Source organism: Callorhinus ursinus, unplaced genomic scaffold (genome assembly GCF_003265705.2).
Source record: "Callorhinus ursinus isolate GAN/ISIS: 27379988/994484 unplaced genomic scaffold, GSC_fseal_2.0 scaffold19, whole genome shotgun sequence".
NCBI classification, from domain to species: Eukaryota; Metazoa; Chordata; class Mammalia; order Carnivora; family Otariidae; genus Callorhinus; species Callorhinus ursinus.
This window is the reverse complement of record NW_027397081.1, coordinates 20309046-20336062: the sequence shown is the minus strand read 5'-3', so window position 1 is coordinate 20336062 and position 27017 is coordinate 20309046. Positions and strand designations below refer to the sequence as shown.

General features: G+C 38.6%; 2 protein-coding genes across 2 annotated transcripts; both read left to right on the top strand.

Moving 5' to 3' along the window:
* The first annotated feature begins 279 nt into the window (after nucleotides 1-279).
* On the top strand, nucleotides 280-1227 carry LOC112840367 (olfactory receptor 8B8). The gene has a single exon (XM_025893723.1). The coding sequence runs from the start codon at nucleotides 280-282 to the stop codon at nucleotides 1225-1227; it is 948 nt and encodes a 315-aa protein (XP_025749508.1).
* Nucleotides 1228-15661: 14434 nt separating this feature from the next.
* Nucleotides 15662-16719, top strand: OR8B4 (olfactory receptor family 8 subfamily B member 4). The gene is given in 3 exon segments (XM_025893978.1): nucleotides 15662-15682; nucleotides 15782-15956; nucleotides 15959-16719. Coding segments are annotated over 3 exon segments (957 nt in total).
* The last annotated feature ends 10298 nt before the right edge of the window (nucleotides 16720-27017 follow it).

The window sequence follows — 27017 nt, the reverse complement described above, 5'->3', positions numbered from 1 at the left end:
AGCTCATCTTTGAGACCATTCTTCCCGGCAGCATCTGCCCTCACCATGGAGAAAGGTCCATCCTCCAGGGGGTGCTCCAGTGGAAGAGTCCTTAGGGGGCCATGAGAACAGACCCACAGGCATCTTGAGAGGCCTTTCTGCTGAAGTCCAAAATCTCTCTGTGTGGATCCAGTTCTCAAGAAAGGAGGGTGACTGGGAGGAGAGAGGGGTGTCTCTGTCTCTCTCTCTCTTTTCTCTCTCTCTCCCTCTCTAAGAGACTCTTTCCCTTGTTCCCACAGAATGCCTTTAATAAGAATGGGAGCTGAGAACTCCTCTGTGACAGAGTTTATCCTTGCAGGCTTAACCAACCAGCCGAGACTCCAGATCCCTCTCTTCTTCCTGTTTCTAGGTTCCTATGTGGTCACCGTGGTGGGGAACCTGGGCCTGATAACCCTGATTGGGCTGAATTCTCACCTACACACCCCAATGTACTTTTTCCTCTTTAACTTGTCCTTCATAGATTTCTGCTATTCCACTGTTATCACGCCCAAGATGCTGATGAGTTTTGTCTTGAGAAAGAACATCATCTCCTATGCAGGGTGTATGACTCAGCTCTTCTTCTTTCTTTTCTTTGTCATCTCTGAGTCCTTCATCCTGTCAGCAATGGCATATGACCGGTACGCCGCCATCTGTAACCCACTGGTGTACACGGCCACCATGTCTCTTCAGGTCTGCTTACTCCTCCTGTTGGGTGTCTATGTGATGGGGTTTGCTGGGGCCGTGGCCCACACAGCATGCATGGTGAGACTGACTTTCTGCGCCAACAATCTGGTTAACCACTACATGTGTGACATCCTTCCCCTTCTTGAGCGTTCTTGCACCAGCACCTATGTAAATGAGCTGGTAGTTTTTGTTGTTGTGGGCATCGATATTGGTGTGCCTACAGTTACCATCTTCATCTCTTATGCCCTCATCCTCTCCAGCATTCTCCGTATTCATTCTACCAAGGGCAGGTCCAAAGCCTTTAGCACCTGCAGCTCCCACATAATTGTAGTTTCTCTCTTCTTTGGGTCAGGGGCGTTTATGTACCTCAAACCATCCTCTCTTTTACCTATGAATCAGGGGAAAGTGTCCTCCTTGTTCTACACCATTGTTGTGCCCATGCTCAACCCGCTAATCTATAGCTTGAGGAATAAGGACGTCAAAGTTGCTCTGAAGAAAACATTGAGCAAAAAACCATTCTCTTGAGAAAGGGGTAATACTTAGGAAAGGGCCTTTTCCCCTTCCTTATATGATTCAGGTTCCATTGGCTACTTGGAAATTCTCTTTCTCAAAGAAGTTCATCCTTACCATTTTATGCATCCTTTAATTTAAGAAGATTCTTAAAACTATAGGGTACTCACATTTAGTGGACCATAAGGATCATTTAATCAGTTCTCTCATATTTCTGAGAATAGATACAGGTTTACGTACCTTCTCCAAAGTCACTCAGTTATTCAGCAGCACAACTGTGACTAGGATATAGGCTTTTGATTTCTTTTCTTTTTTTTTTTAAATTTAAGTTCAATTAGCCAACATATAGTACATCATTAGTTTTTGATGTAGTGTTTAATGATTCATTAGTTGTACATAACACCCAGTGCTCATAAGTAGGCTTTTGATTTCTAATACTAGTTACTTTCCACTATGGTTCACTTTCTTCCTTCATCAGCACTGGAAGATTTCATTTCAAATGTGAACTGATCTAGGATGTTAAGATCTGGTTCTTTCTACAGAAATTTCATGGAACTTTTCAAGGGCTAATTTTAAATACCACATTTTTGCAAAGAAGGTAGGAGGTATAAAACTTTGTTGAGATGGTCTTGGCTAAATGACCAAATTCTTGAAGAATTTTTCAGAGTACTTGGGGGAAGTATGCTAGGACCCAGACAGCAGCAAGCATGGTACCTCCTAAGACAGTGGTGTGGAGCTTCAGGGACTTGGACTTTAAAGGATTTGGTCATGCTGGCTGGATGACCTTATAGAAAGTGTCAAGGTTATGAAGTACAGGATTTGGGAATTTTTTTATACACAATCACTTCCTTGTTTCAAATTGTGCTTTTAAAACCTGAGTGGAGAAGTCTGAAGCTCAGGGGTCAGCTAAAAATCTGGAGAATATTTCAGAACCATAGAGGGGTCATTGTGTTACAAAGCCAGTAATTAGGTTAGTACCACACAGCAGCCAGTCAGCAGAGGAAATGACCACTGACTGTTATGGTACTGTAAGTGACAGAGACTATGTGAGGTATTCTCTGTGTGCCTCTCTAGATCAACTCTCTGTTTCTTTGTACCTTACTTCAAGTCCTGGGAGGCATACCCCAATGGATCTTGTCAATGGGCTCCCTGACCCTCCGTTTTCTTCTGGTTGGGTGAAGCCAATGGCAGCATCAGGAGAGGAAATCAGAAGACAAGTGGAGCACAATATTGTGATATTTATTTCCCTGATTTCCTTCCAGTGGGCTACAGTAACTGCTCAGCGGGGAGTCTGCTTTTCCCTCTCCCTCTGCCATTCCATTTGCCGCTCCCCCTGCTTGTGCTCTCTCTCTCTCTCTCTCAACTAAATAAATGAATAAAATCTTTAAAAAAATAGTCAGTGAAAGGAAGTCTTCCTTTACTCAATTTTCTGGTCCTTCTCTACCCTCTCCAGGGTCTGCCACTGTTGCTTGTTGGTTATATGTTTTAAGACAGTCTTTCTATGCACAGTATTTGTGTTAGCCAAGATGCAACAGTGAGTTCCTCAGGTCAGAGGGCTGAAAGCTATCAGCAGAAGTGGGGAGGCAGAAGGGACAGAGGGACAAGCAGGCAAGGAATATGATTTGTTTTGCAGAACCAGCAGTTCCTGACAAGGAAATGCCAGGCTAGGTGCTTCCTCTGATAGCCCCTTGCATAGGCCAGTCTGAGCTGGTTTGGAGCTGAGGACCCAAGCAGAAGTCCCCCAAGCTGTCCTGAAGTTACCTTTAACTCATTATAATACTAAGATCTCTTATGGGCAGAGTTTTCCATTGTATTTTGAACATATGATGTATGCAGTAGCATGTTGGCACGCCAGGCATGTGCAGTTGAACCAAAGTGCCTAAGTAATGGAATATGTATTACGTCCCTTACTGTATATGCAAGATCCCTGTCCCTGCCTCCTAATCCACTGAATAAAAGCTTCCTGTACTAACCCCACAGGAAGACAGTGCTTTGAGAGCTATCTTCCTGTCCCCTCACTTGTAACAAGTAATAAAAAGTTCTTTGCTTTCAACACTTCCTTGACTTGTGTTCAGTTCAGCGCACCCCAAGTGGTGAACCTCTGGAGTTCCGTTACACCTGCACATACGTACACAATCTTGTCCATGTTTTCAGTCTACGAGCAGCTGCTTTAAAACATATCTACCAATGAAATCTAATTTGCAAAGGAGGGAATGAAGGGTTGTTACTGGATAAATAAATGAATAAAAAAGCAGGAAAGATATATACGAAAGGTTGTGGGTAGCCAAAAAGAGGCAGAAAGAAAGACATGCTGTGAAAACAAGGGAGTGTTGGCTCTGGTTACATAAGTGTGTATCCAAGACACAGCTCACAGAATTTGTTTTTACTGATCTCTTGTTTCCAACTTGATTTTTATGATTGCATAAAATTCTAGTATATGGATGTATTATATCTCATTAACAATTTTCTACTACTGTATGTTATTTTTGTTTTCCCAAATTATAAACAATGCTTAACAGACTTATTCCATAACTCTTTGAGTTTTCCCCTAATTAGGATATATTTTTAGACAGGGAATTACTGAATGACATAAGATTATTGAATATTATTCCAAAATTCCTATTTTTTATTTTTTTTAAAGATTTTATTAATTTATTTGACAGAGAGAGACACAGCAAGAGAGGGAACACAAGCAGGGGGAGTGGGAGAGGGAGAAGCAGGCTTCCCGCTGAGCAGGGAGCCCGATGCGGGGTTCCATTCCAGGACCCTGGGATCATGACCTGAGCCGAAGGCAGATGCTTAACAACTGAGCCACCCAGGTGCCCCCCAAAATTCCTTCTTTAAAGTTTATCTCAATTTATACTCTCACTAGCAGTATAAACATACTCAGACGGCCTACTCTTGGCCAGATTCTGTACTAATAAGGGTGTCACTCATAAAAACTGAGTACCTTTAATTTTGATAGTGGTGGTGTTTGTATTACTGTCTTCTTTTGTATCTTTTATTCCTTTTTACTTCATAAACTACTTGTGGTATCTGAATGGATAAAGAAGAGAAAAGCAGGAGCAAAACTGAGAATGTTTTCTTCTGCCTTCTTTTTCTTTCTTACATATTCCCTGTAGGGGAGGGAAATAATTTTCCCTCTGTCCTTCTAGATTGTTGGCTGAGACTCCCCTGTGATAAAAGACTGATTAACAGAAGACAAACAGAACTTTAATAACATGTATACCTCCTATAAACATGGGAGATACTCAGGAAAAATGGCCCAAGCCACCACCTTAAATACCACCTCCAGCTAAAGACAAAAGAAGATATTGGGGTGGGGGGTGGGGGAGGGTTATCACTTATGGTAATCAGGCAAAGCCCAGTAAATGAAGGTATGGTTGTTATGCAGATTTAAGTTGCTACTTTCTCCATTGATAACAGTTTCTAGAGATTTAGTCATCCCCCTCTTCTTGGTACAGAGGGGGAGACACCCTTACAAATGGAGATTTCCCTTATAAATATACATTTCCCTCACAAAGAGGCAACCACTGCCCAGTTTCCAGAGTTTCTTCTATGTCTGTTTTCTTAAAAATAATCAGATTAAGATAATCCTTATGCCAAAGAGACATATTTTGGAGTAGCAAATTCTGCTCTACTTCATCCCTTTGTTTCTTAAATGGCTTTTTCTTGGCTTCATCATAACTCTGGTTATCTTTTTGATCCAGGGAAAGGAAGATACTCTGGAGCTTTCCCTTTGTGATAATCTATTGTGAGGTGTCTTTCTGGAGTATCTTTCTCCCACCTCTCTTCTCTCTCAATGCTCCTGCTCTTCGTTCTCATAGTACACTGCTCTTAACCCGTTAAGTGCTGGTCAAAATGTAGGGCCACTGCTCATTTACTTTTCTGTATACACTTACACTATACATCAGACTGTAAGTTTTGTGTGAGAAGGGTCCCTGGTGTCCATTTTGATATATCCTCCACATTTTGTGGCTGTAGCAGAATCAGACTCTACATTAGATTTGTAAATCCCAACTGTCCACTCCTTTTTATGGTCAAGTATAGTGCTGTATAAAATGGTTGACTTAAGCAAACTCCAGATCACTATTTGATCGAACACTGGCTCTGAAAGCAATTTTATAAAATACCAATAATTGCGCATTCATTCTGTACTACTCTCCATTTTCACTCATATCTCAGAGACAACATACCAAAGAAAAAATTGTACAATGAAAAACATGAATCATTCATGTATGAAGCTCCCATTTCCCCCCAAATAGCAGACTAAGCCTAAAAGATTGTGTTCAAAAAGCTAATTTAGAAAAAAGTCACCAAGACCATAGCCTGATTCTTCCTTGTTGATTTTGCAGGGCACAGTACCGCTTTCCTTTTTCTTTACTGTCACAAATGAATATATTCTATATCCTGTCAGACTTACTTCTGGAGACATTTGACAATACAGTTTTCGGAATTTTGCAAGCTCCTAGTAGTTTTATTGAGGAAAATTACTACTTTTCCCTTTGTAATTAAAGTTGTGGAGAGATACTTTGAAACTATGAAATGTCTTGTTCATTTTTTCACACACCAGTTTCAGCATCCATTGATAATTCTTGCCTGAAACAATATTACTCTGATGGTTGAAAAGTGGAGATTTTTTTTTTTTTTTTAAAGATTTTATTTATTTATTTGAGAGAGAGAGAATGAGAGATAGAGAGCACATGAGAGGGAAAAAAGTGGAGATTTTCTAACTCCATGAACGCTTCATTATTGTTAGTTGGCACTTTGTCAGGAAGAACCTTTCTTTCTGTATTTATTTATTCATAAACTCATTCATCTGTTTATTCATTCACTCATTCATCTGTTTATTCATTCATATTATTGTGGACTCAAGCATTCCAATTTTATCTAATGGGTTACAATTCATTATTGTCATCGCTTATTTTGATGCTCAGTTGTCCCTTATTTATTCAGTGGGAGCCTCTTCATACTAGTTCCTATGTTCTTTTAATAATTCTCTATTAATAGATTTTGGGTACTTGGTTGCTTTACAGCAACAAAACAATATGTTTCAGGCTGATTTTGTACCTTCCCTGCCCCAGCATTGGTTTTATTTAGAGATAAATGGTGTTTAAACCAAAATATGAATGGAAGGTGGAATGACCTGTACTTAGGTAATTCTGCAAGTAGGTATTTAATGAGAGAATATTCATGTTTATAAGATATTCATGTATATGTTTTTCCCTTGAGGATACCTGTGTGTACAAGTGGTAGACCTGCCTGGTCTCTGTGAATGGGCCAATGCTCTGTGTCCCAAAGTCCATGAGCCCTGAGTGTCATTGGTGGTCCCCTTCTCACCACTTTTTACCAACTTGCATGACAGCATCCTCAGGTTCCCAGCAGTGATTGGTGAGACCCCATGAAAGGAAGAAGTGGGGCCTGGAGTGAGAGGGGGAAAAAAGTCCTGAGACTCTGTCCACACAATTTGGTTTTGATGCCATTCAGTCTAGCTTCCTTAAAGACAGGACTCCTTGTCCCATTTGCTTCCTTCCTTCACATTGTATCTTGCTTGCAGTGACTACCCTTCCCCTTTCATCCTAACTTTCCAAACTTGCATGACTTGAGAATGAAGGTGGACAAGAGTTTCACTCAAGAGACTCATGTTCTTCAAACCCCAATAATGATATTATGGAAACTTTATGTCCTTTGGACTTTACAAACATTTAATCTTCTCTACCAGTTAAGGAACTTGCTAAGATTGTACAGATAGTAAGTGGTGGAGTAAAGAATTGAATTTAGACTGTCTGATTCTAGAGCCCATACTCTTAACACTTGCTGCCTTCCAGAGGCTCAGTCTGTGTGTATAAGAAAAAGCACATATATTCGTCTTGTGTAATGTCCAAGTTCTTGCTGCCTTTGAGCTGGGTAAGTTCATACATTCACTTTCATTTAGAAAAATCTGCCAAAAAGATATGACAAGAGAAAGACCCTAAAGATTTTTTCTCCTTATTTGTTGCATTGAACTAATAGGGTCAGTTATATAAGTAAGTGTGGGACCTGCTGAACTCCTGTAATATGAATTGTGCAGTAATATATTTGGAAAATATTTATTTGAGGTTATATTCTAAACCTCAACCTGGTGATCTAACACATGCAGAGAATTTAATGCATGGCAGATATAGAAAGTGCTAAATAAATGTTGAACGAATCCCTAGTGAGACCTTAAAATATTAAATTATGCAGTGTCAGAGGGAGAGGAAGAGAGAGTTCCAAGCAGACTCTATGCTGAGCACAGAGCCCCATGTGGGGCTTGATCTCATGACTCTGAGATCATGAACGGAGCTGAAATCAAGAGTCGATTGCCTAACCAACTGAGCCACCCAGGTGCCCCTGCAATGTTTTGTTGTTAATTTAATTTTAAAAATAATTTTTCTTAAATTTGCAAAAGTAATGCTCAAGTACTATAGGAGTATTTAAGGTAGAGATAAGCAAAAGATTAAAAAAAAATCCATGATTCTACTACCTAGAGAAAACTAGTCTTAAGATTTTAGTGTATATTCTTTCAGAATATTTTTGTGTGTGTGTAGCTGTGATGACTTAGACCATTTTGCAAAAACTATATATATACACACACACATACTATATAAATATACATATATATACTCTCTTTATATATTCTATATACTCTGCTGGTAACCTTATACTATATAAATATATATTTATATGTATATATACATACATAGAGACAGATGTGATCATGTTAAGTACAACTTTGTGACTATTTTTCAGTCTGTAACATATTGTAAACAGCTTTTCATGTGATTAAATTTTCATCAAAATCATTATTTTCAATGACTATATTCATTGTATTTAAAGTTAAAACTCGGTGGAAAGATGCAAAATGTTTCTGTTTGCTGCACAGAAAGACTTTGTTTCCTTCTTCCAAAGAGTTTTTTAACAGTGATATGTTCATCTGATGATCCTAAATTCCTTTTCTAAATTCTAAGAGTAGCTTTGTCTTTGATTTATTCTTAGTGTCAATTCTGCATATTCCTCCCACTACCTTAGTTCAGTTTTCCTGGTCTCTATCCTTCTCCTTCATCTTTTATCAAAAGTCCAACTCTAGACATTCTAACCTCATTTATGCTTTATACTTCTCTTTCCCTAGGAAAGTAGTCTCTACATCCCAGGCAGGTAAATAAAGAAGCAACCCTCTCTCTTCCCCTTTACCATCCCCATTCTAACCCAAAGGAAAGGGATAGTTTATAGGATTGATGAGAAATTGGGAGAATGAACTTATGTGGCTCAGTGTGGCTGAGCCTATGGCCCTTAGCCCCATTTCTGGTTAGGACAGGCACATTCTCAGGATTCCTATTCATCTCTTCCATCTGTAAACCTTCTCCTTCATAAGTATAAGAGAATACCAACTGTTGTCCGGCTTGGTTTAGACCTATATTCACTAATTTAGTCTGTGATGCGCCATAGGGAATTATAAGGTCCTACTGTACATCCAAGCTGGGTCTTTCAACTTTATCAGCAATAAAGCTGGATTTTTTTTTTTTCTGACTTCTGTGTCTAATTTCTCAATTGATTCTGGAGCCAGAAGTGGAAGAAAGATATTATTTATTATCACCACTAACCCTTTCCAACTATCTCCCATCCCTCCCTGCTACGTATACAATAATTCAAGTCTCAGTATCATTTGCCATTCCCCAAATTTGCAGTGCTTTTTTCCCTCTAATGGCCTTTTAATTTCTTTTTGTGATTCCTTTTGCTCAGAATGTCCTCCTGATTTTCTCTGCTGGTAACCTTCTACTTATACTCAAGCCTAATAGCAATGCATTTCTAAAACCATATCATAAAACAGATTGTATATTTCCATAGTAACAATGTAATAATTGGAGAACGCTTCTGAATAAAGATCTAGCACAAAATAACCTGTTAAGAAAACCAAAGATGTACTTTCTAGAATACCCTATAATGATTTTTTTTAGGGGAAAATCATTTCCCAAGTTTTAAAAAGTGTGCAGAAAGCTATTCCATGTATTGATTTCATATGAAATTATCAAAAGCAATAAAGTGAATATAGAGTCCATGAAAAACAGAACCCTATCATAACACTGCCCAATTTAAACAAATACTAGCTATTTAACCATTAATAAAAATAATCATTGTGTCATAAGCTTCCTTAGATGTTAAATATAATCCCTTTTTTAAATTATTATTTTTTGCTATGGCCCATATTGCATTAAAAAAGCTGGCCAGATAATTCATTGAATACTTTTCTTTTTAGCCAGCAAAGAAGTTTATTATTCATTCTACTAAACAGTGTAATGAAGCTTATTAAAAAAGAGGAGTCATTGAAGAATTGAAAGTTTTAAAAACTTCGTGTAGGAGTATGAAGAATAATCTGTGGAACTGGAAATGTTTATTCACTTATCCTCAAACCATATCCAAACATTTCCATGAAAGGGGAAAAATCATTCAAAATAGAGCAAAACTTTGAGGGAGTCTGTTAGATCCCTCTGAGAAGGTGATTTTGGTAGATGTGTCTGCAGTCATCCTGGGGATAAGAGAAATTTGTACCATAGCCTGAATGATCTCCCTGTCTCCACTCCCTGTCTACAGCTCCCTGAATGTCCAGTCCCTATTATACCAGCCACGGTTATTGACTGCAAACAGCAGAAGCTGATTCTGGTTAATTTTGGCAAAAGATGGAATTAATTGGCAAGAAATTGGGGGTAATTAACAGACTCTTAGAGCAGGCTGGGGAACCAGATTTTGGAGCCAGGCAGGATCTAGGGGGAAGCCATGTGGTGGAATCACAGCCAAGTTATACCACAGAACCATCTGGTTAGGCTGCATCGGTTGCTTCTGTTGGCACCACCAATACCCAACACGTTATCAATTGGGAGTTCTACTGTCTTTGTCTTTGCCAAAATGAAATGTAAGTTGTTCCTGTTTCTTTGTGTCACTTGTCCCAGACTTAGAGTCCTGCATGGAAACATCTCACTGGCTGAGTTGTCTTACGTTCTTTGGGGAAGTTTCACAGAAGGAGGCTGAGTCTGGTTCCAAACAAGGCTCACATGAGGCAGATTCCCAAAATAAAAGGAGTACTAATGCTGGACAGTGAATATTTCTAGTTAGTTATGTACAATTTTTGTTTATTCTAGGTATCTAGGTATATATCTAGATTATATATTGGAAAGGGCAGGAATTGTGTCTGTTTTGATTGTTGCTTTATTCTTAGAGCAAAACACAGGCCCTAGAATGTGGCAAATGCTTTCTCTATATCTACTGGACCTTCTCTATTTCTACATTTCTTAAGTTATATCTTTAATTCATAGTTTTTTTCCTATGGCTGATGCTAACTTCTGGATAATTTCTTTAGATCTACCCTGCAGTTGACCTATTATCTCTTCACCTGCGTCTGAAAGGCTGTCTAACACATTCACAGAGTTCCTCATTTCAACTATCATGTTTTCATTCCTAAAAGCTCTATTTGATTCTTTTAAAAATCTGCCCTGTCAATTTTGATGTGGCCTTCATTACACTTTCAATTGCTCTTTTTCTTTTTGAACACATTAAATAAATTATTTTGTATTCTGTCCCTGATAAGCCTAATAATTTTGCATATCTGGTCCTGTAGCTTGTGGTTTATCATTAATGATGATTTTCATTCCTGGTGGCTTATTTTGTGTTTGGTTAGTGCTTTTCATTAAGAGTTCATGATTCCCAGATAGTTATCTGGGGGAAATTCTTTGATATCTGGAGCTAACTAGTATTTTCCAGAGAGGATATTTTTTTTTTTTTGGTTATATTTGTAATACGATTTTTTTTTTTTTTTTTGCTTGAAATGCAGAGGTTGTTAAAGTTTTCAGGGGATATTTTAGCTCTTCTCTTCCCAGAGCCAACTTAGACACATATCTTTGCTTTCTTCCTATGTGGGTTTTTTTTTTTTTTAATTTCTCTAATTTAGCCATGGACGATGTTTCCTTTTGGAGATCCAGTATTACAAATGAATAATGGTTCCAAGCTCCCAGGCTTCTAAGGTTTAGTCATGAAAGGATTTATCCTAGGATATATCTCTTATGTTCTGCATAGGCAACTCAAGTAAAACCCAACTCTGGGCCATAGGGAATCTACTAGTTCCCCAAGGGTAAACTCCAGGTCCAGTGCTGTGTACCCCTCTGAATTATTACTTTATCTTTTATCTTTTGCTCTCACAGGAATTCACTTGGTTTCTGCCACATCAAACATTAACAGATAAATGATTTTTATATTTTACCCAGAATTCTTAGTTTTGTTCTATCAGGGGAGATTTGTCTGGGTATAAAGTTTGCAAGAGTGCTGGAAATAGCTGGCCTTAATACTTATTGGATGATAAATAAATGAGTAAGTTGATTTCTACTCTAATGAACAGAGGTAATTCTTAGTCTTTCATTGCTGGGCCATTGCCACACATCTGCTAAACTGTTATTCAAGAGGGGGAAATACAGTGGATATGAAATTATGTGTACTAAAAAGAAATATCTATTTTCTTCATAAAAATAAACCAGAAATATCTAATATGGAAACAAAAAGAAATTTTCTGAGGAGTAAGAGGGAACTGGACTAAGTAATTCAAACCTGTACTAAAAATTCCCTGGGCCATTTCCCTTAAGTATTTTCCCCTGAGGTCTATCAACTAACATACAGGTCCTAGAGGGCTTCTGCACCCCCTTAATATTGGGTAAATGACCATAAACTTGCTGTCCTGTAGTATATCTTGAGACAAGGCCGGAGGGTTCCAATATAACTGTCCTGAAGGCTAGAGGATGACAAAAGAGAAGAGTGGAAAGGGGGGAATGGGGACAGTGAGAGAGATAGAGAGGGAAGGAGGGAGGTAAAAGCTGTACCGTTTTAGGGCTGAACATTCGAAGTCACAAAGCATCCCTTCTGCCATGCTCTTTTGGTTGGAGAAATCCTAAGTCCTTGCCTAGATGCAAGGGTAGGGAACATAGATCCCATCTCTTTATTTGAGGAGTGTCAGTCCTATTGTACCAAGAACATGTGGGATGCGAGATGTGTGTGTGTGTGTGTGTGTGTGTGTGCGCGCGTGCACGCGTGCGCGTGCACGCACACATGTGCATGCAGAGGTATGGCCATCTTTGGAAAAAACAAAACAATCTTCCATACACATGTGCATTGTATAGTTGTTATAAATAAAAAATTACATCAGAAAACATCCAACATAATGGCATAATGCAAGGCACTCTATAGTTGCTCCATATGCATTAATTCTTTTACCACTTGATTTTCTCCCTTTATATGAGAAATAAAGGGAGTTTTATTCTAAGAGACACAAGATGAATGAAAAATAAAAATGATGGTTTTTTTGGGTTGTTTTTTTTTTTTTTGCATGTGCTACCATACTGAGTTTTTAGGACAATAAATTCCTATTTTATAACTTAGGGAATTATGGCTCAAAGATTCTTAGTAATTTTAGTGTTGAAATAGTTTGTCAGGATGATTTATTAAAATATTGTTTTTGTTCTCAATTTGTTTTAAGTTAACATTTAAGTGTAACATAAGGATATCGCGTGATAAATTTTTACAAATTGAACACATCCATGTAATCAGCACCCCATCAGAAACGGAACATTGTCAACAACCCTGAAGCATCCTTCATATCCCTTTCCAGTCACTAGCCTCTGACAGACCAAGTATGAATAACTGCTATCTGACTTCTAACATCACAGATTAGTTTCCTTATTTTTGAAATTCATATAAATGGAATCATAAAGTATGTACTCTTTTGTGCTTGGCTTCTTTTGCTTCACAATAGGTTTGTGATCTTTATGCTATTAACTTTCATGGCTATATGGAATTCTATTTTATTAATATCAATTTATTATCCAGTCTATAGTTGATTGACATATGGGTTGTTTTCAGTTCTTGGTTATTATGTATAATGGTGCTATGAAACTTCTTGTCTTTATTTATTTTTTTAAAGATTTTATTTATTTGACAGAGAGAGACACAGTGAGAGAGGGAATACAAGCAGGGGGAGTGGGAGAGGGAGAAGCAGGCTTCCCACTGAGCAGGGAGCCTGATGAGGGGCTTGATCGCAGGACCCTGGGATCGTGACCTGAGCCAAAGGCAGACGCTTAACGACTGAGCCACCCAGGCGCCCCCACTTCTTGTGTTTAGATAGCATGTGTACTTATTTTTATTGGGTATGCACCTAGGAGTAGAATTGACATATGTAAATGTCCAAATTTGTTAAATATTACTAATCAATTTATTGTACCATAAACAATGATATTCAACAATGTTGTACCATTATACCAATGGTTACAATGTAAAATTGTACCAATGTTTAATCCTTGTACTGGGGCACCTGGGTGGCTCAGTTGGTTAAACCGCTGCCTTCGGCTCAGGTCATGATCCCGGGGTCCTGGGATCGAGCCCCACATCGGGCTCCCTGCTCATGCAGGAAGCCTGCTTCTCCGTCTGCCTGCCGCTCCCCCTGCTTATGCTCTCTCCCTCTCTCTCTCGCTATCTCTCTCTGTGTGTCAAATAAATAAATAAATAATAAAAAAATCTTTAATCCTTGTACCTACATAATTCTTCTCTCTATTCCCATTCCACCTATGTTAGGCAGGTAGCTAGGGTTTGTATTTCTTTGCTTTAGAGTTTTGGGCTAGGTATAAATCAGAAACAGCTTGCAGCAAGTGCCCTTCCCATTTTTGAAAATAAATCTACTGAAGATATAATACTGGTTGGTTAGGAGGAGTAGGTTCAGTTAAGGAGAACTTTGAGGGCAAGGAGGGTAAAAGACAGAGAGATACTCCCTCAGTCAGAATGGGGATGGAGGTCAGTGGGTCTAGGAGAAGTAGGGACCAGAGGACCTGATAGCTGCTTATGCTCTTTTTAGTAGGGTGACCATATAATTTCTTATCCAAATCCAGACACTTTTGAGAGTGAGTGTACTATTAATAATTATACAGGGATAATAGATGTAAATCAAAACTATTCCAGGAAAACTGGGATTATTTTAGGCAGCTTCAGTTAACTTACAAATGCAGTTGCTTACATGCCTTTGAATGTTTCTTAAAATATTCATGTAGCAGATCATATGGAGAGCAGCTTTATCATCCGGAGAATGACAGGATTAAAACATTTAGGTACATCTCCTGTTAATCTCAGCCTGCATACATCCATAGAGTAACTTTATACAGGTGTATGTGTGTGCTTCCTTGCATATGTGTTGTTATATTTTAATCTCCTTATATATAGCAAAGGCATGTCTGTGGCCCTTAATAGAGCTGAGGGTAGGTGGTGTTTGTGGTGGTGTCTCCACTGTTCTGAGCAGCTCAGGCTGTTAGAAACATTTTGTCTGAGGTGCTCTCTGTAGTATCTACATAGCAAAACTCCCTTGGAATATTTGGAAATGGTGGCTAAAATAAATTTTAGGCCATTTTCCTTTAAAGTCAAGCTTAAGTGCCAAGAGTTAATGGAGAAGAAAAATAATCCCCCACACTCAGCAGCAAATGGCATGAAATCCCTGGAGTAATAGGGAAGTTTGAGTAGAACACCCAAGTCCCAAGATGCTAGGTAATCCAGACTATAAACAAAGATGGTGCAATTCCTTCCTTATAGAAACAAGTCTCTGAGAAATTCCCAGGGGAAACTGTGTCTAAGCAGACCCCTGAGATCATCAAGTAGCATAAACTTCTCTGTGATATGCCAGCTGGAATTCTGGTAAAAATGAGAGTTGTTTTTTTTTTTTTTTTTTCTCCTGAAGTTGGTGTAGACCATCTGGGAAAATCCACAAACAGAAATCTTAGTCTATTCCCAGAGCACCTTGGTGACTGGGGTCTGTAAAAGGTCTGATTCTCAGCACTGAGGGAATCAGAAGAGTTAAACACTAGAGGCTGCCTGCTTTATGTATGAACACTATTTTCTCCTTTGGGCTAATGGAAAAACAAGATTGCATAAGGTCCAGCACTGAGTGGGGACAGGAAGAAGGAAGGTAAATGTCTGAATCCCATCTTCCCTGATGGCCTTCTTTTAAACCCACAACCAAGACATCTAGAATATATTGATCCCTTCCCTGCTCTCAACACTGACTTTAATGTGAGATGGCGTGAGGGGCTTAGAGGAAGAAGGTAGGGTGTGTAGAGACAGTAGGGGACACTCTTGGCTTTCTCTCCAGAGTGGGAAAGGGAGGCAGAGAATGGGTGGAGACAATGGGGGACGTGAGAGCTCCTTTCTCTCAGAGCCTAAGGCTGTGGGCTCAGGTTGTATTCCTGGCTCTTGGGGTGTCCTTCTGATAGTTCTTGGACAATCAATGCAGGTATTTCACCTCCTCACCTCTCAAGAGGGACAGAATTCTTGTGCCCAAGAACACACTCTAGCCCAGGGGAGCTGAGATATAGTCACAGGAACATTGTCAACAACTTGACTAGGGGAGGGGGCATAGATGAGAAAAGAGAGTGAAAAGGTAGGACATCCATGCACTGGCTCATATTCTAGAGCCTTCTTCCATCAGTCATGCTTGTGCCTATTATCAATCTATGTATTTTATCACTTGTTTCTACAGAGAGCTCCCTGGAAGAGAACGCCTCTGAGAAACAACTCTTCAGTGACTGAGCTTATCCTAGTGGCATTATCAGAACAACCAGAACTCCAGCTACGCCTCTTCCTCCTGTTCTTAGGGATCTATGTGTTTACTGTGGTGGGCAACTTGGGCTTGATCACCTTATCTGGGCTGAATCCTAGCCTTCACACTTTTTCCTCTTCAACTTGTCTTTTATAGATCTCTGTTATGCCTGTGTGTTTACCCCCAAAATGCTGAATGATTTTGTGTCAGAAAATGTAATCTCTTATGTGGGATGCATGACTCAACTATTTTTCTTTTGTTTCTTTGTCAATTCTGAATGCTATGTGTTGGTATCAATGGCCTATGATCGCTATGTGGCTATCTGCAACTCTCTGATGTACACGGTCACCATGTCCCCTCAGGTCTGTTCTCTGTTGATGTTTGGTTCATACGTGATAGGGTTTGCTGGAGCCATAGCCCACACTGGAAGCATGCTGAGACTGACCTTCTGTAATTCCAACATCATCCACCATTATCTGTATGAAGTTCTCCCTCTCTTGCAGCTCTCCTGCACCAGCACCCATGTCAATGAGCTGGTATTTTTTATTGTTGTGGGAGTTGTCATTTCAATATCTAGTATCAGCATCTTCATCTCTTATGCCTTGATTCTCTCTAATATCTTCCATGTTCCTTCTGTTGAGGGCAGGTCCAAAGCCTTTAGCACATGCGGCTCCCACATAATTGCTGTTGCTTTGTTTTTTGGATCAGGGGCATATACCTATTTAACAACCTCTTTTCCTGGATCTATGGACCAGAATAAATTTGCCTCAGTCTTTTATACCAACGTGGTTCCCATGCTTAACCCTTTGATCTACAGGTTGAGGAATAAGGATGTGAAATTCGCCCTGGGTAAAACCCTGAGAAGAGTGCTCTTCTGATGGTTCTGTTGGTATCACTTAATTACTGGTAAGCATCATACTTAAGTATCTTTTTATTTACAGGTGCAGAACTTTCCATCTTTTTTCTCAAGTAGGGGCTTCTCTCCACTTTACAAATTGGAAGTCTCTTGCTTATACTCTTCTTGAGGATTATACCATTTTGCACTACTTAAATTGGTCCATTGCATGCAATTTAACATCTATTAAGTGTCCACTGTTTATGAGACTCTACACTATGCCCAAGAGATGAGTAATATGAGGCTCCAGGCCTTCTGTCCTTTCCTTGGTAGGCTAAATGGGTTTGTCCAAGCAACATTTCTGGCTGGGAAAGGGAGCAAGTAGCGCTAAAGAGGGTCCAAGAAAGTGAATTTGTTTTCTTCAGTTATGGAAACAGCTTTACCGAAGACCAAATGTAGATACCTTGGTGCCATAAGTAAGATAGTCTCCCAGCTTCTTGAGAGAGATCATAAATCATCTCATATCCATACATGTACACACAAGAGAAGGCCTTGCACAAGAGTTCTTTACACGGTTTGAAATGTAAAGATAAATCAAAACGAAAATCTTTCATTTCCAAGTTTCAGAACTCTTAGGGCTTGGAATGTAACCATGGCGTAGGCGGTTTTGTAATTGGGCCAATTTCTTGGGCTCTGTATGCTAAGGCTGAAAGCAAGAACAAAGGAGAAATTCCATGGATTTATGTGATTATGTCAATTGCTACCTCTATCCTGCCCTGGAGATACTGTGTACATTATGGGGCATTTAGGAAAATTCTTTTATTCTTTAAAGTAGGTTTAGATTTTATTGTCTCTAAGAATATGTGTATGTAGGTGTGTATGTGTGTGTGTGTATTACAGTTAAGTATTAGAGAATCAGGAAGAAAGAGGAGTCATATTACACTTTTTACTTGCAGGGAAACTTGGAAGTGATCCAGATTTTGAGTGCGGGAGTCCACTCTGTACTACTCTGCTGAAGATTGTGCTATACTATATCTAATAGTTCAGATTTCAAGGAATACACCCTCATAAACTGCCCTGAGTGTAGGCAGGAAGGTGAATCTCAGGCCAAACCAACCCATGTGCAGAGATGGGAGGATGGAGACACAGTGTGGCCAGAATAATGGGGCTGAGTAAGGGCTAGAACTTGGAGTGTCTTTGAGAAGACTCTCTGTGAAGAATATTTGGTACTTTTCTTCAGGATATGGGAAGAGTCATATAAAGTACTGAGTTGATGTACTTTGCTTTGCTTATATTCCTCACTCTTCCATAAAATCAGATAGTTGTACAATGTGTGTTGGTATGAGAAACAAGGCAGCAAAGAGCAGTTAGTTCTTCACATATACCTCTCCGCTGACACTCATGTGGAAGCAGCAGCGTCATACTGAGAAGAAAGGTAGCTCAAGTGTTCCACATCTTGGCCAGAAGAAAGACATACTGAGATGGAGCTGAGAGCAGAATAAAGAAGCACTGCAGTATGGAACTAACTAAAGAGGAGACATAAGACAAATCTATTTTCTTCAAATATGCTAAAGAGAGGAGATCTTAAACAAGGTGGAAAAATCCGATAGATACTTGGATTATACCTAGATTATGATAATCATATGTAACATTTACTGAGTATAAACCATATGTTTGGGTACTTCTGAGGCCTTACATACATTAAAGTCATTGGAATTGTATTAATGCCATACTGAACAACTGCTTGTCGGTCCTTTGGGCTTAGCTAACTTCTACCCTCTAGAGGACTGTCTGTGTCTGTGTATGTGGGGATCTTGGCGATATTAGGAAAGAATCAAGAATAGGGCAAGATAACAGAAGTATACTATGATACAAAGAAAAAATTACCATTTTGAGTAGGAACAAGGAATAAATCAGAACCATAAGGATATGAATGAAAAGGAATAATTATGAAAAAAATGCACAAAATCCCCCAAATATCCTTCCTTACACTCATTACATACTGGCATTGGGGTGAGTAAAGGTGAAAACATAAGTTTGACTTATTGAGACATGGGCTTGGATCTTTCGGAAAGCAGTCCCTTTGAAGATGTGAAATGAAAAACCTCAGAAGTACTTTTCCTGGTTCTTGCAATAGCCAGATAAGAGACATTTATTGCTCCTACAGGAAAGATGACATTTTGTAAATTCCAAAGACCTTCACTCTTCTCACAAACAAGGATAAATCATCTTTTGGTCCTTTTAGGTCAGTGTTGAGGAACTGCTGGTTCTCAGTGGTCAACAACCAGGAACACGTTTGGGAGCGTCTGCTTTACAGTAACTGAGAGACCTTATTTAATACTCTGTGTCAGATGTCCTCAAGTGAATCCCTCTGCCACAGTAGCAAAATGCTGCCACCCGATCACATCATGACATTTTGATTTTCAGCAAAAGAAGTTTTCCCCTTTAAGAAGCACTGTTAAAATTGGGATTCCTCTCGGTCCAGTCCTTGGTCCACTTGGTCCACTTCTCTTCTTGGTTCTTCCTGAGGCATCTCTCCAGCTTCTCTGGCCAAGAACTATTTACTTTATAGTGACTCTTAAATCCCTAACTCTGGTTTTGATCTATGATTATAATCTTTAATCTGTTTTAAATTAGAAATATAAAACTATTATCAATGTTGATGTCCAAATAGAATTATGTAATGATTAGGTGGCAAAATAGTTTTGGAGTATAAAAAAGAATAAGCTGTTTTGATATCTACACGTTCTCTACAGTCTAAACAGGTGGGGGAGCACAGAGATAAGTGATAGACACCAAGTAGCAGGAGTGAGAGTCCAAGGAGTACCTCTGGGTAGAGCTTGGGAGGGATAGGTCAGGTGTTTCTCTATATTCTGTGGAGCAGATGGGAGGATATCTGTGACTATGGTTCATTTCTGGCCCTCAGCCCATGTATTAGATAGAAAAACATATTACCTCTCTTCCCTCACACTTCCATAAATGAAATCAGTCATTTACAAAATTGCTTCAGCTGCTAATAACATGAGTCTGACTGCAGTGGCTTAAACTCATAAGGATTTGTTTTTCTCTAACATAAAAGGCATCTAGAATAGTAGGCAGTCCAAGGATGATATGGCAGTGTGAGTCAGCAAGGACTCAGACTCTCTCTTCTCTTCTCAGTAGTGACTTCATTCTCACGGATGCATCATGGGTTCCATATGGCTATTAGAGCTTCCGTGTCCACATTCCGAGCAGCAAGAAGATACAAGGACAAAGAAAGGCAGAGGATGCTTTACCTACTCAATGAGTGATCTCCACTGACATCACCCCCTACTTACAAGGGAGACAGCGCAACTTAGCATTTAACTTAAGGACATTGCCATCCTGGAAAAACATTAGGATTTTGTTACTAATTAAGAAGGAGGAAATGGCTGGGCACCTGGGTGGCTCAGTTGGTTAAGTGACTGCCTTCGGCTCAGGTCATGATCCTGGAGTCCCGGGATCGAGTCCCGCATCGGGCTCCCGGCTCGGCAGAGAGTCTGCTTCGCCCTCTGACCCTCCCCCCTCTCATGTGCTCTCTCTCTCTCTCTTTCTCTCTCTCAAATAAATAAATAAAATATTAAAAAAAAAAAAGAAGGAGGAAATGGCTATTGGTTGGCAATTAGCAACCTCTACCAAAGAACAGAATTGGTTCCACTTGCCAGGAGGGAACAGTTAAGAACTGAGCACTTTCCACCCCTATTTTTGCTTTCTTACTTGCTGTACTCTATGAGAGGAAGATCGATTAATCTGACAGATAAGATGGGAAAAGAGACAAGTTGGGCATGGATGGAACTGGACCCAGTCTCTTCATTACTGACCTGTTGGTATTGAATTAAGACAAAATCTTGACAAGGACAAGCCAGAGCTGTGCTATTTCATTTCCAAGTCCTCCTCCTATATCTTATTGGGTGAAGTTAGAGTCCAAGTTCTGGGAGGGAGGTTTGAGTCCTGACATATTTCCCCAATTAGCTTTGCTATTAATAAAGTTTGCAGTATTTTGATCCTCTTTTGGCTCCTTGTACTTCCTCACTAGTTAGATCTCAGAGGGAAGGAAGAATGAGTGATTACTATTGCTAAATCTCCCACATGATGGTTATCTTTGCATAAAGGACTTCTGGGAACCAAAGCTCTCATTTTTGTATGCTTCAAGATGCTCCCCCTTGATCTGTAGTGGGTTACTGGAAACTGTAGGGGAGGAACAAAATCCCCTCTATCCATCTTAGATTCCTTGACTTGGGCCCTAAAAATTAGAGAGAAAAAAAGAACAGACTAAAAAGAAAAACAGAAGTGTGTGTATTAACATGTGCATCCTACATTCATACAGGAGTTCTCAGTGATGGGTGGTTAGAACTTGGGCTTAAATAGTATCTTAAAAAAAAGAATAATAAATTTGTAGGTAAGTGACAAGAAAAAAGAAAAGGGCTTTGAGCTCTAGGGGTGGCAAACTGTGGAAAAATATGGGGGAAAACTAATGGATGGTAAGGACTAGTTAGTAAGGTTTGTTATGTAATTCTGTTGGTGAGGTCTCTGTGCTGAGAAGTGTCGAGAGTTGTCTCCAGTGATTAACTTCTGTCCTTCCTGGTAGGGAGAGAAGGGGAAACACCTTTACAAATTTATGTCTTGCTTTTAGGTAAATAGAGGAAAGGCAGAGAGTTTTTCTTGTATCTACTTTTTCTTAAAATTGCCTTCAGCTCAAAATAATCCTTATGCCAAGAGTGTTATATTTGGGAGTGGCATATTCTGCTACCCTTCAAAATCATACCAAGAACAAAGTTCCTAAGAATATACAAAATGCAACCCAAATAGGGCCATGGATAGAGGGACTCACTGAAAGCTAAGAGGGACATTTGACAAGAAAAATTAGGCTAAAGAATCCATAATATCACAGAGCAGTGAGAAGATTTGCTTATCTTATAAAATTTGCCCAACCATTTATGAGTTCAACATATATGCACTAAATTCTTACTAAGCTACAGGTGAAGAGTTCAAGATTTCACTTTATGGGATCATTAGGCCTTGAAACTGCCTCGTGTTTCCTTTAACATGCACAACCATGTGCCGTAATAGATAAATAAACTGAAGTGGTATTAATTGATACAGCTTTCTGAAATTGAGAATCTTAAATTAGAACATTTGCCTAATTAGAACAATTTGATATCTCCTTGGAGGTAAGACAAGAGTATCTACAAGCTGACAAACAAAATGAAAAAGTATATTGAAGAGTGTAAAGTAAACACTACAAAATAATTTATTATTGACTAAAACTGGATGGCAGAAAAGGACAGGGGACAGGAAGTGGAAATGTGTTAGTTGTATCATTAATCATCGTAGGGATAAAGAGTTTTATATAAAGTTGTAATTATAAAAGCATGCATCAGAATTTCACACACATAAAGAGGAAGGAAAGCAAACCATCTAGTGAATGACTAAAATAATATAAATATAAAATATGAAGTCATAACATATTATGACAGATTTAAGGCAAATATATATTATATAAATAAATGTAAATGTCCTAACCTCTCTATTAATAGAAAAAGACTTGGGCTGAATCAATAAGCAAAATACAACTCCATGTTGCATATAAATCAAGTGATTCAAAAAGGTTAAAAATAAAATGGTGGCCAAGTGAATGCAAATGAATAAACAAATAAACAATATAGATATCAATTAGAATGGAAATCAGGCCAGGAATGCTAAGTAGGAACACTTTATAATGTTATAAAGTACAGTTAACAATGTTTGTGTAAGAGTTGTGACTTTCCATGAACCAAATAGTAAAACATCAGGAACTGTAAGAAAAAAATATATTGGTGGAAGGAAACTTTAAATTGCTTTCTCAATTTATGGCAAAACAAGTTTATAGAAAAAGAAAAAGATAGAAAATCCTATGTCTAAATAAGATAATCAGTTAGATAAATCTAATTGATATATGTCATTTCCATGCTATAAGTAAATTTAATATATATGTGTATATGTACGTGTGTGTGTGTGTGTGTGCGCAGTTCTGTGTCCTAGAAATTAGAAATACAACTTATTGTGAAAAGGACAAGACAGTCACATAAACTGAATAGATATTAGGTCATAAAAGCAAACCTCAATAAATTTCATGTATTGGAAATAGTACCAAAAATATTTTCTGATCACTGTGCAATAAAACTAAAACTTAAATGTATAACTGGAACACAAAATCCTCTATTACCTGGTTATTACAAACTCTATTTAAAGCTACCTGTAGGTTAAAGAAAACACACAAAATTGCAAATGATCCAGGGGTTCCTGGTGGTTCATTTGGTTAAGTGCCTGACTCTTGGTTTTGGCTCAGGTCATGATCTTGTGGTTGTAGGATCGAGCCCTACATTGGGCTCTGTGCTCAGTGTGGAGTCTGCTTCAGATTCTCTCTCCCTCTCCCTCTCCCTCTCATTATCTCTTGCTCAAATAAATAAATAAATAAAATCTTTAAAAAAATTGCAAACTCTTTAGGAGAGGAATATGAAAAGGAACATTTTACAACTTATGGAATGTGTACAGCTAAAGCAGAAAAATGGCTCACAACCTTAAATACTGTATCAATAAACAGAACAATGAAAATAAATGAATTAAGCATTTAATATGTCAGGAATATAAGCACAATAAATTAAATAAAAATAGAGGGTAGGAATTAATAAAGTTAAAATCAGAAATTATTGAATTGGAAAACACAATAGCAGAAGGAATACATAAATTCAATAGTGGGTTCTTTGCAAAACTGATACAATAGATCAACTTTTATCTATTCTGATTCAGAAAAAAAGGGAGGGAGAACAAATACAAAAATGAAGAAAGAAGGGGGAAGCAGAAATAGAGGAAATAAAAAACTCCCAAATAAACTACTTTGTTTCAGCTCTATTCAAATGAATTAAGAAGCCTGGATGAAATAGACCATTTCTGAGGAAAATATAATTTAATAAAACATGCTGAAACTTTTTTTTTAAGATTTTATTTATTCATTTGTGAGAGAGACAGAGAGAGAACAAGCCGGGGGAGAGGCAGAGGGAGAGGGAGAAGCAGATTCCCTGCTGAGCAAGGAGCCCGATGCAGGACTCGATCCCAGGACCCCAGGATCATGACCCGAGCCAAAGGCAGACGCTTAACCATCTGAGCCACCCAGGCGCCCAAAACATGCTGAAACATATAGAAAATACACAGTTCAATTCCATAGGACAAATACAGAAAGTTGTCAAAGAGTTACAAAAATTCCCACACCCAAATGGTTTCACAGAAGAATTTAGCCTAAGACAAATAGTTCCTATACTATTTAAACTGATCCAAAGACTAGAAAAAGAAGAAAGTTTCTAAAATTATTTTTATGAGATGAGCATAACATTGATGCCAAAATCTGGCAAGACTGCATACAAAATAGGAAACTACAGACCAATCTTACTTATGAAAATCAATTAAAAAAATCCTAAATAACTCTAGAAACTACAGAACACTTATGAAAGAAATCGAGGAAGACACGAAGAGATGGAAAAATATTCCATGCTCGTGGATTGGAAGAATAAACATTGTTAAAATGTCTATGCTGCCCAGAGCAATCTACACTTTCAGTGCAATCCCTATCAAAATACTGTTGACATTTTTCACAGAGCTGGAATAAATAATCTTAAAATTTGTATGGAATCAGAAAAGATCCTGAATCACCAGGGGAATGTTGAAAAAGAAAACCAAAGCTGGGGCATCACGATGACTGACTTCAAGCTATGTTACAAAGCTGTGATCATCAAGACAGCATGGTATTGGCACAAAAACAGACACATAGATAAATGGAACAGAATAGAGAGCCCAGAGATGGTCTTCAACTCTATGGTCAACTAATCGTCAACAAATCAGGAAAGAATATCTAATGGAAAAAAGACAGTCTCTTCAATAAATGGTGCTGGCAAAATTGTACAGCCATAGGCAGAAGAATGAAACTGGACCATTTTCTTACACCATACACAAAGATAAACTCAAAATGAATGAAAGACCTCAAATGTGAAACGGGAATCCATCAAAATCCTAGAGGAGAACATAGGCTCAATAACCTCTTTGACATCGGCCACAGCAACCTCTTTCAAGACACGTCTCTAAAGGCAAGGGAAACAAAAGCAAAAAATGAACTTTTGGGACTTCATCAAGATAAAAAGCTTCTGCACAGCAAAGGAAACAGTCAACAAAAGTAAGAGGCAACCCATGGAATGGGAGAAGATATTTGCAAATGACATTACAGATAAAGTACTGGTATTCAAGATCTATAAAGAACTGGGGCACCTGGGTGGCTCCGTCATCAAGTGTCTGCCTTTGGCTCAGGTCATGATCCCAGGGTCCTGGGATTGAGCCCTGCATCGGGCTCCCTGCTCGGCGGGAAGCCTGCTTCTCTCTCCCACTGCCCCCACTTGTGTTCTCTCTTGCTGTGTCTCTCTCTGTCAAATAAATAAAATCTTTAAAAAAAAAAAAGATCTATAAAGAACTTATCAAACTCAACAACCAAAGAACAAATAATCCAGTCAAAAAAATGGGCAGAAGACATGAACAGACACTTTTCCAAAGAAGACATACAAATGGCCAACAGACACATGAAAAAATGTTCAACATCACTAGCCATCAGGGAAACACAAATCAAAAGCACAGTGAGATACCACCTTACACTAGTTAGAATGGCTAAAATTAAGACAGGAAACAACAAATGGTGAGGATGTGGAGAAAGGGGAACCCTCTTACACCGTTGGTGGGCATGCAAGCCGGCACAGCCACTCTGGAAAACAGTATGGAGGTTCCTCAAGAAGTTAAAAATATAACTACCCTATGACCCAGCAATTGCACTACCAGGTATTTACCCCAAAGATACAGATGTAGTGAAAAGAAGGGGCACTTACACCCCAATGTTCATAGCAGCAATGTCCACAATAGCCAAACTGTGGAGGGAGCCGAGATGCGCTTCAACAGATGAACGGATAAAGAAGATGTGGTCCATATATACAATGGAATATTACTCAGCCATCAGAAAGGATGGATACCTACCATTTGCATTGACATGGATGGAACCGGAGGGGATTACGCTAAGTGAAATAAGTCAATCAGAGAGAGACAATTATCATACGGTTTCACTCATATGTGGAACATAAGGAATAGCACGGAGTACTATAGGGGAAGAGAGGGAAAACTTAATGGGACATAATCAGAGAGGGAGACAAACCATGAGAGACTCTGGACTCCGGGAAACAAACTGAGGGTTACAGAAGGGAAGGGGGTGGGGGGATGGGGTAACCAGGTGATGGGTATTAAGGAGGGCACGTGTGGTGATGAGCACTGGGTGTTATACGCAACTAATGAATCATTGAACACTACATCAAAAACTAATGATGTACTATATGTTGGCTAACTGAACAAAACAAAAAAAAAGTGATTTAAGGAACATAAGAAAAAAAAATCCTAAATAAAATTTTAGATATTTCAGCTGCAGAAAAAAACAGTGACTCATCATTAACTCATCTAAGTAGGATTTAGTCCATGGCTGCATGGATGGTTCAACATCAGGAAATCTAATATAATTTATTTATTAATAGAGTGAGAAGAAAATCATATGATCATCTCCACAATGGATATTTGTTAAAATTTATCATACAATCTTGATTAAATTCATCTTATAAAATAGGACTTGATGGAGCCAATTTGAAGTTTGGATCTCTTTCTCTCTCTCAAGCTAGAACTAAAACCCTATTGGCTCTATTTCATTATTTTTATTTCTAGCAATGTATGATGCTCATCAAACTGCCTGCCCTCTTTGGATAAAATTCGCAGACACATTATATTTCTCAAATTTCTTTCCTGGCCCTTAGTAACTCATGCCATATTAGGTAAAATGTAACATTTTTGCTGTCTTATTCATTTTTATTTACACTCCTTTTATTTTCTAGCTATCCAAGTTTTGGACAAAAATTCTGGGCCCCGTAATTGTAAGACCAAAAAACACAACATATTGTCCTTAGCTAAGAACCAAAGGGCTGTCTGCAGCATGAAATTTCTTTGTTTTCTTGACTATGCAAATATAGCTCCCTAGCAAATATAAAGATCTTTTATTCCTCTTTGAAAAAAGAAAGATGTGGCAGAGGGACTTCCTAGGAGTGAATTGAATACCCTTCCATGGAACTCCCATCTGTCTTCAGCCTCTCAGAAGGTAGAAATAATGTGTATTCTCTTGACTACCATCTTTTACAGAGGAATAAACTATTTCAGAGTTAAAGAATCTGTTGAAGGTCACCAGAATGTGGCAGATCCTATTTTTTTAAATTGAGGTTT

Coding starts and splice junctions, on each gene's coding strand:
- LOC112840367 (XM_025893723.1), top strand. CDS start 280: ATGCCTTTAATAAGAATGGGAGCTGAGAACTCCTCTGTGACAGAGTTT.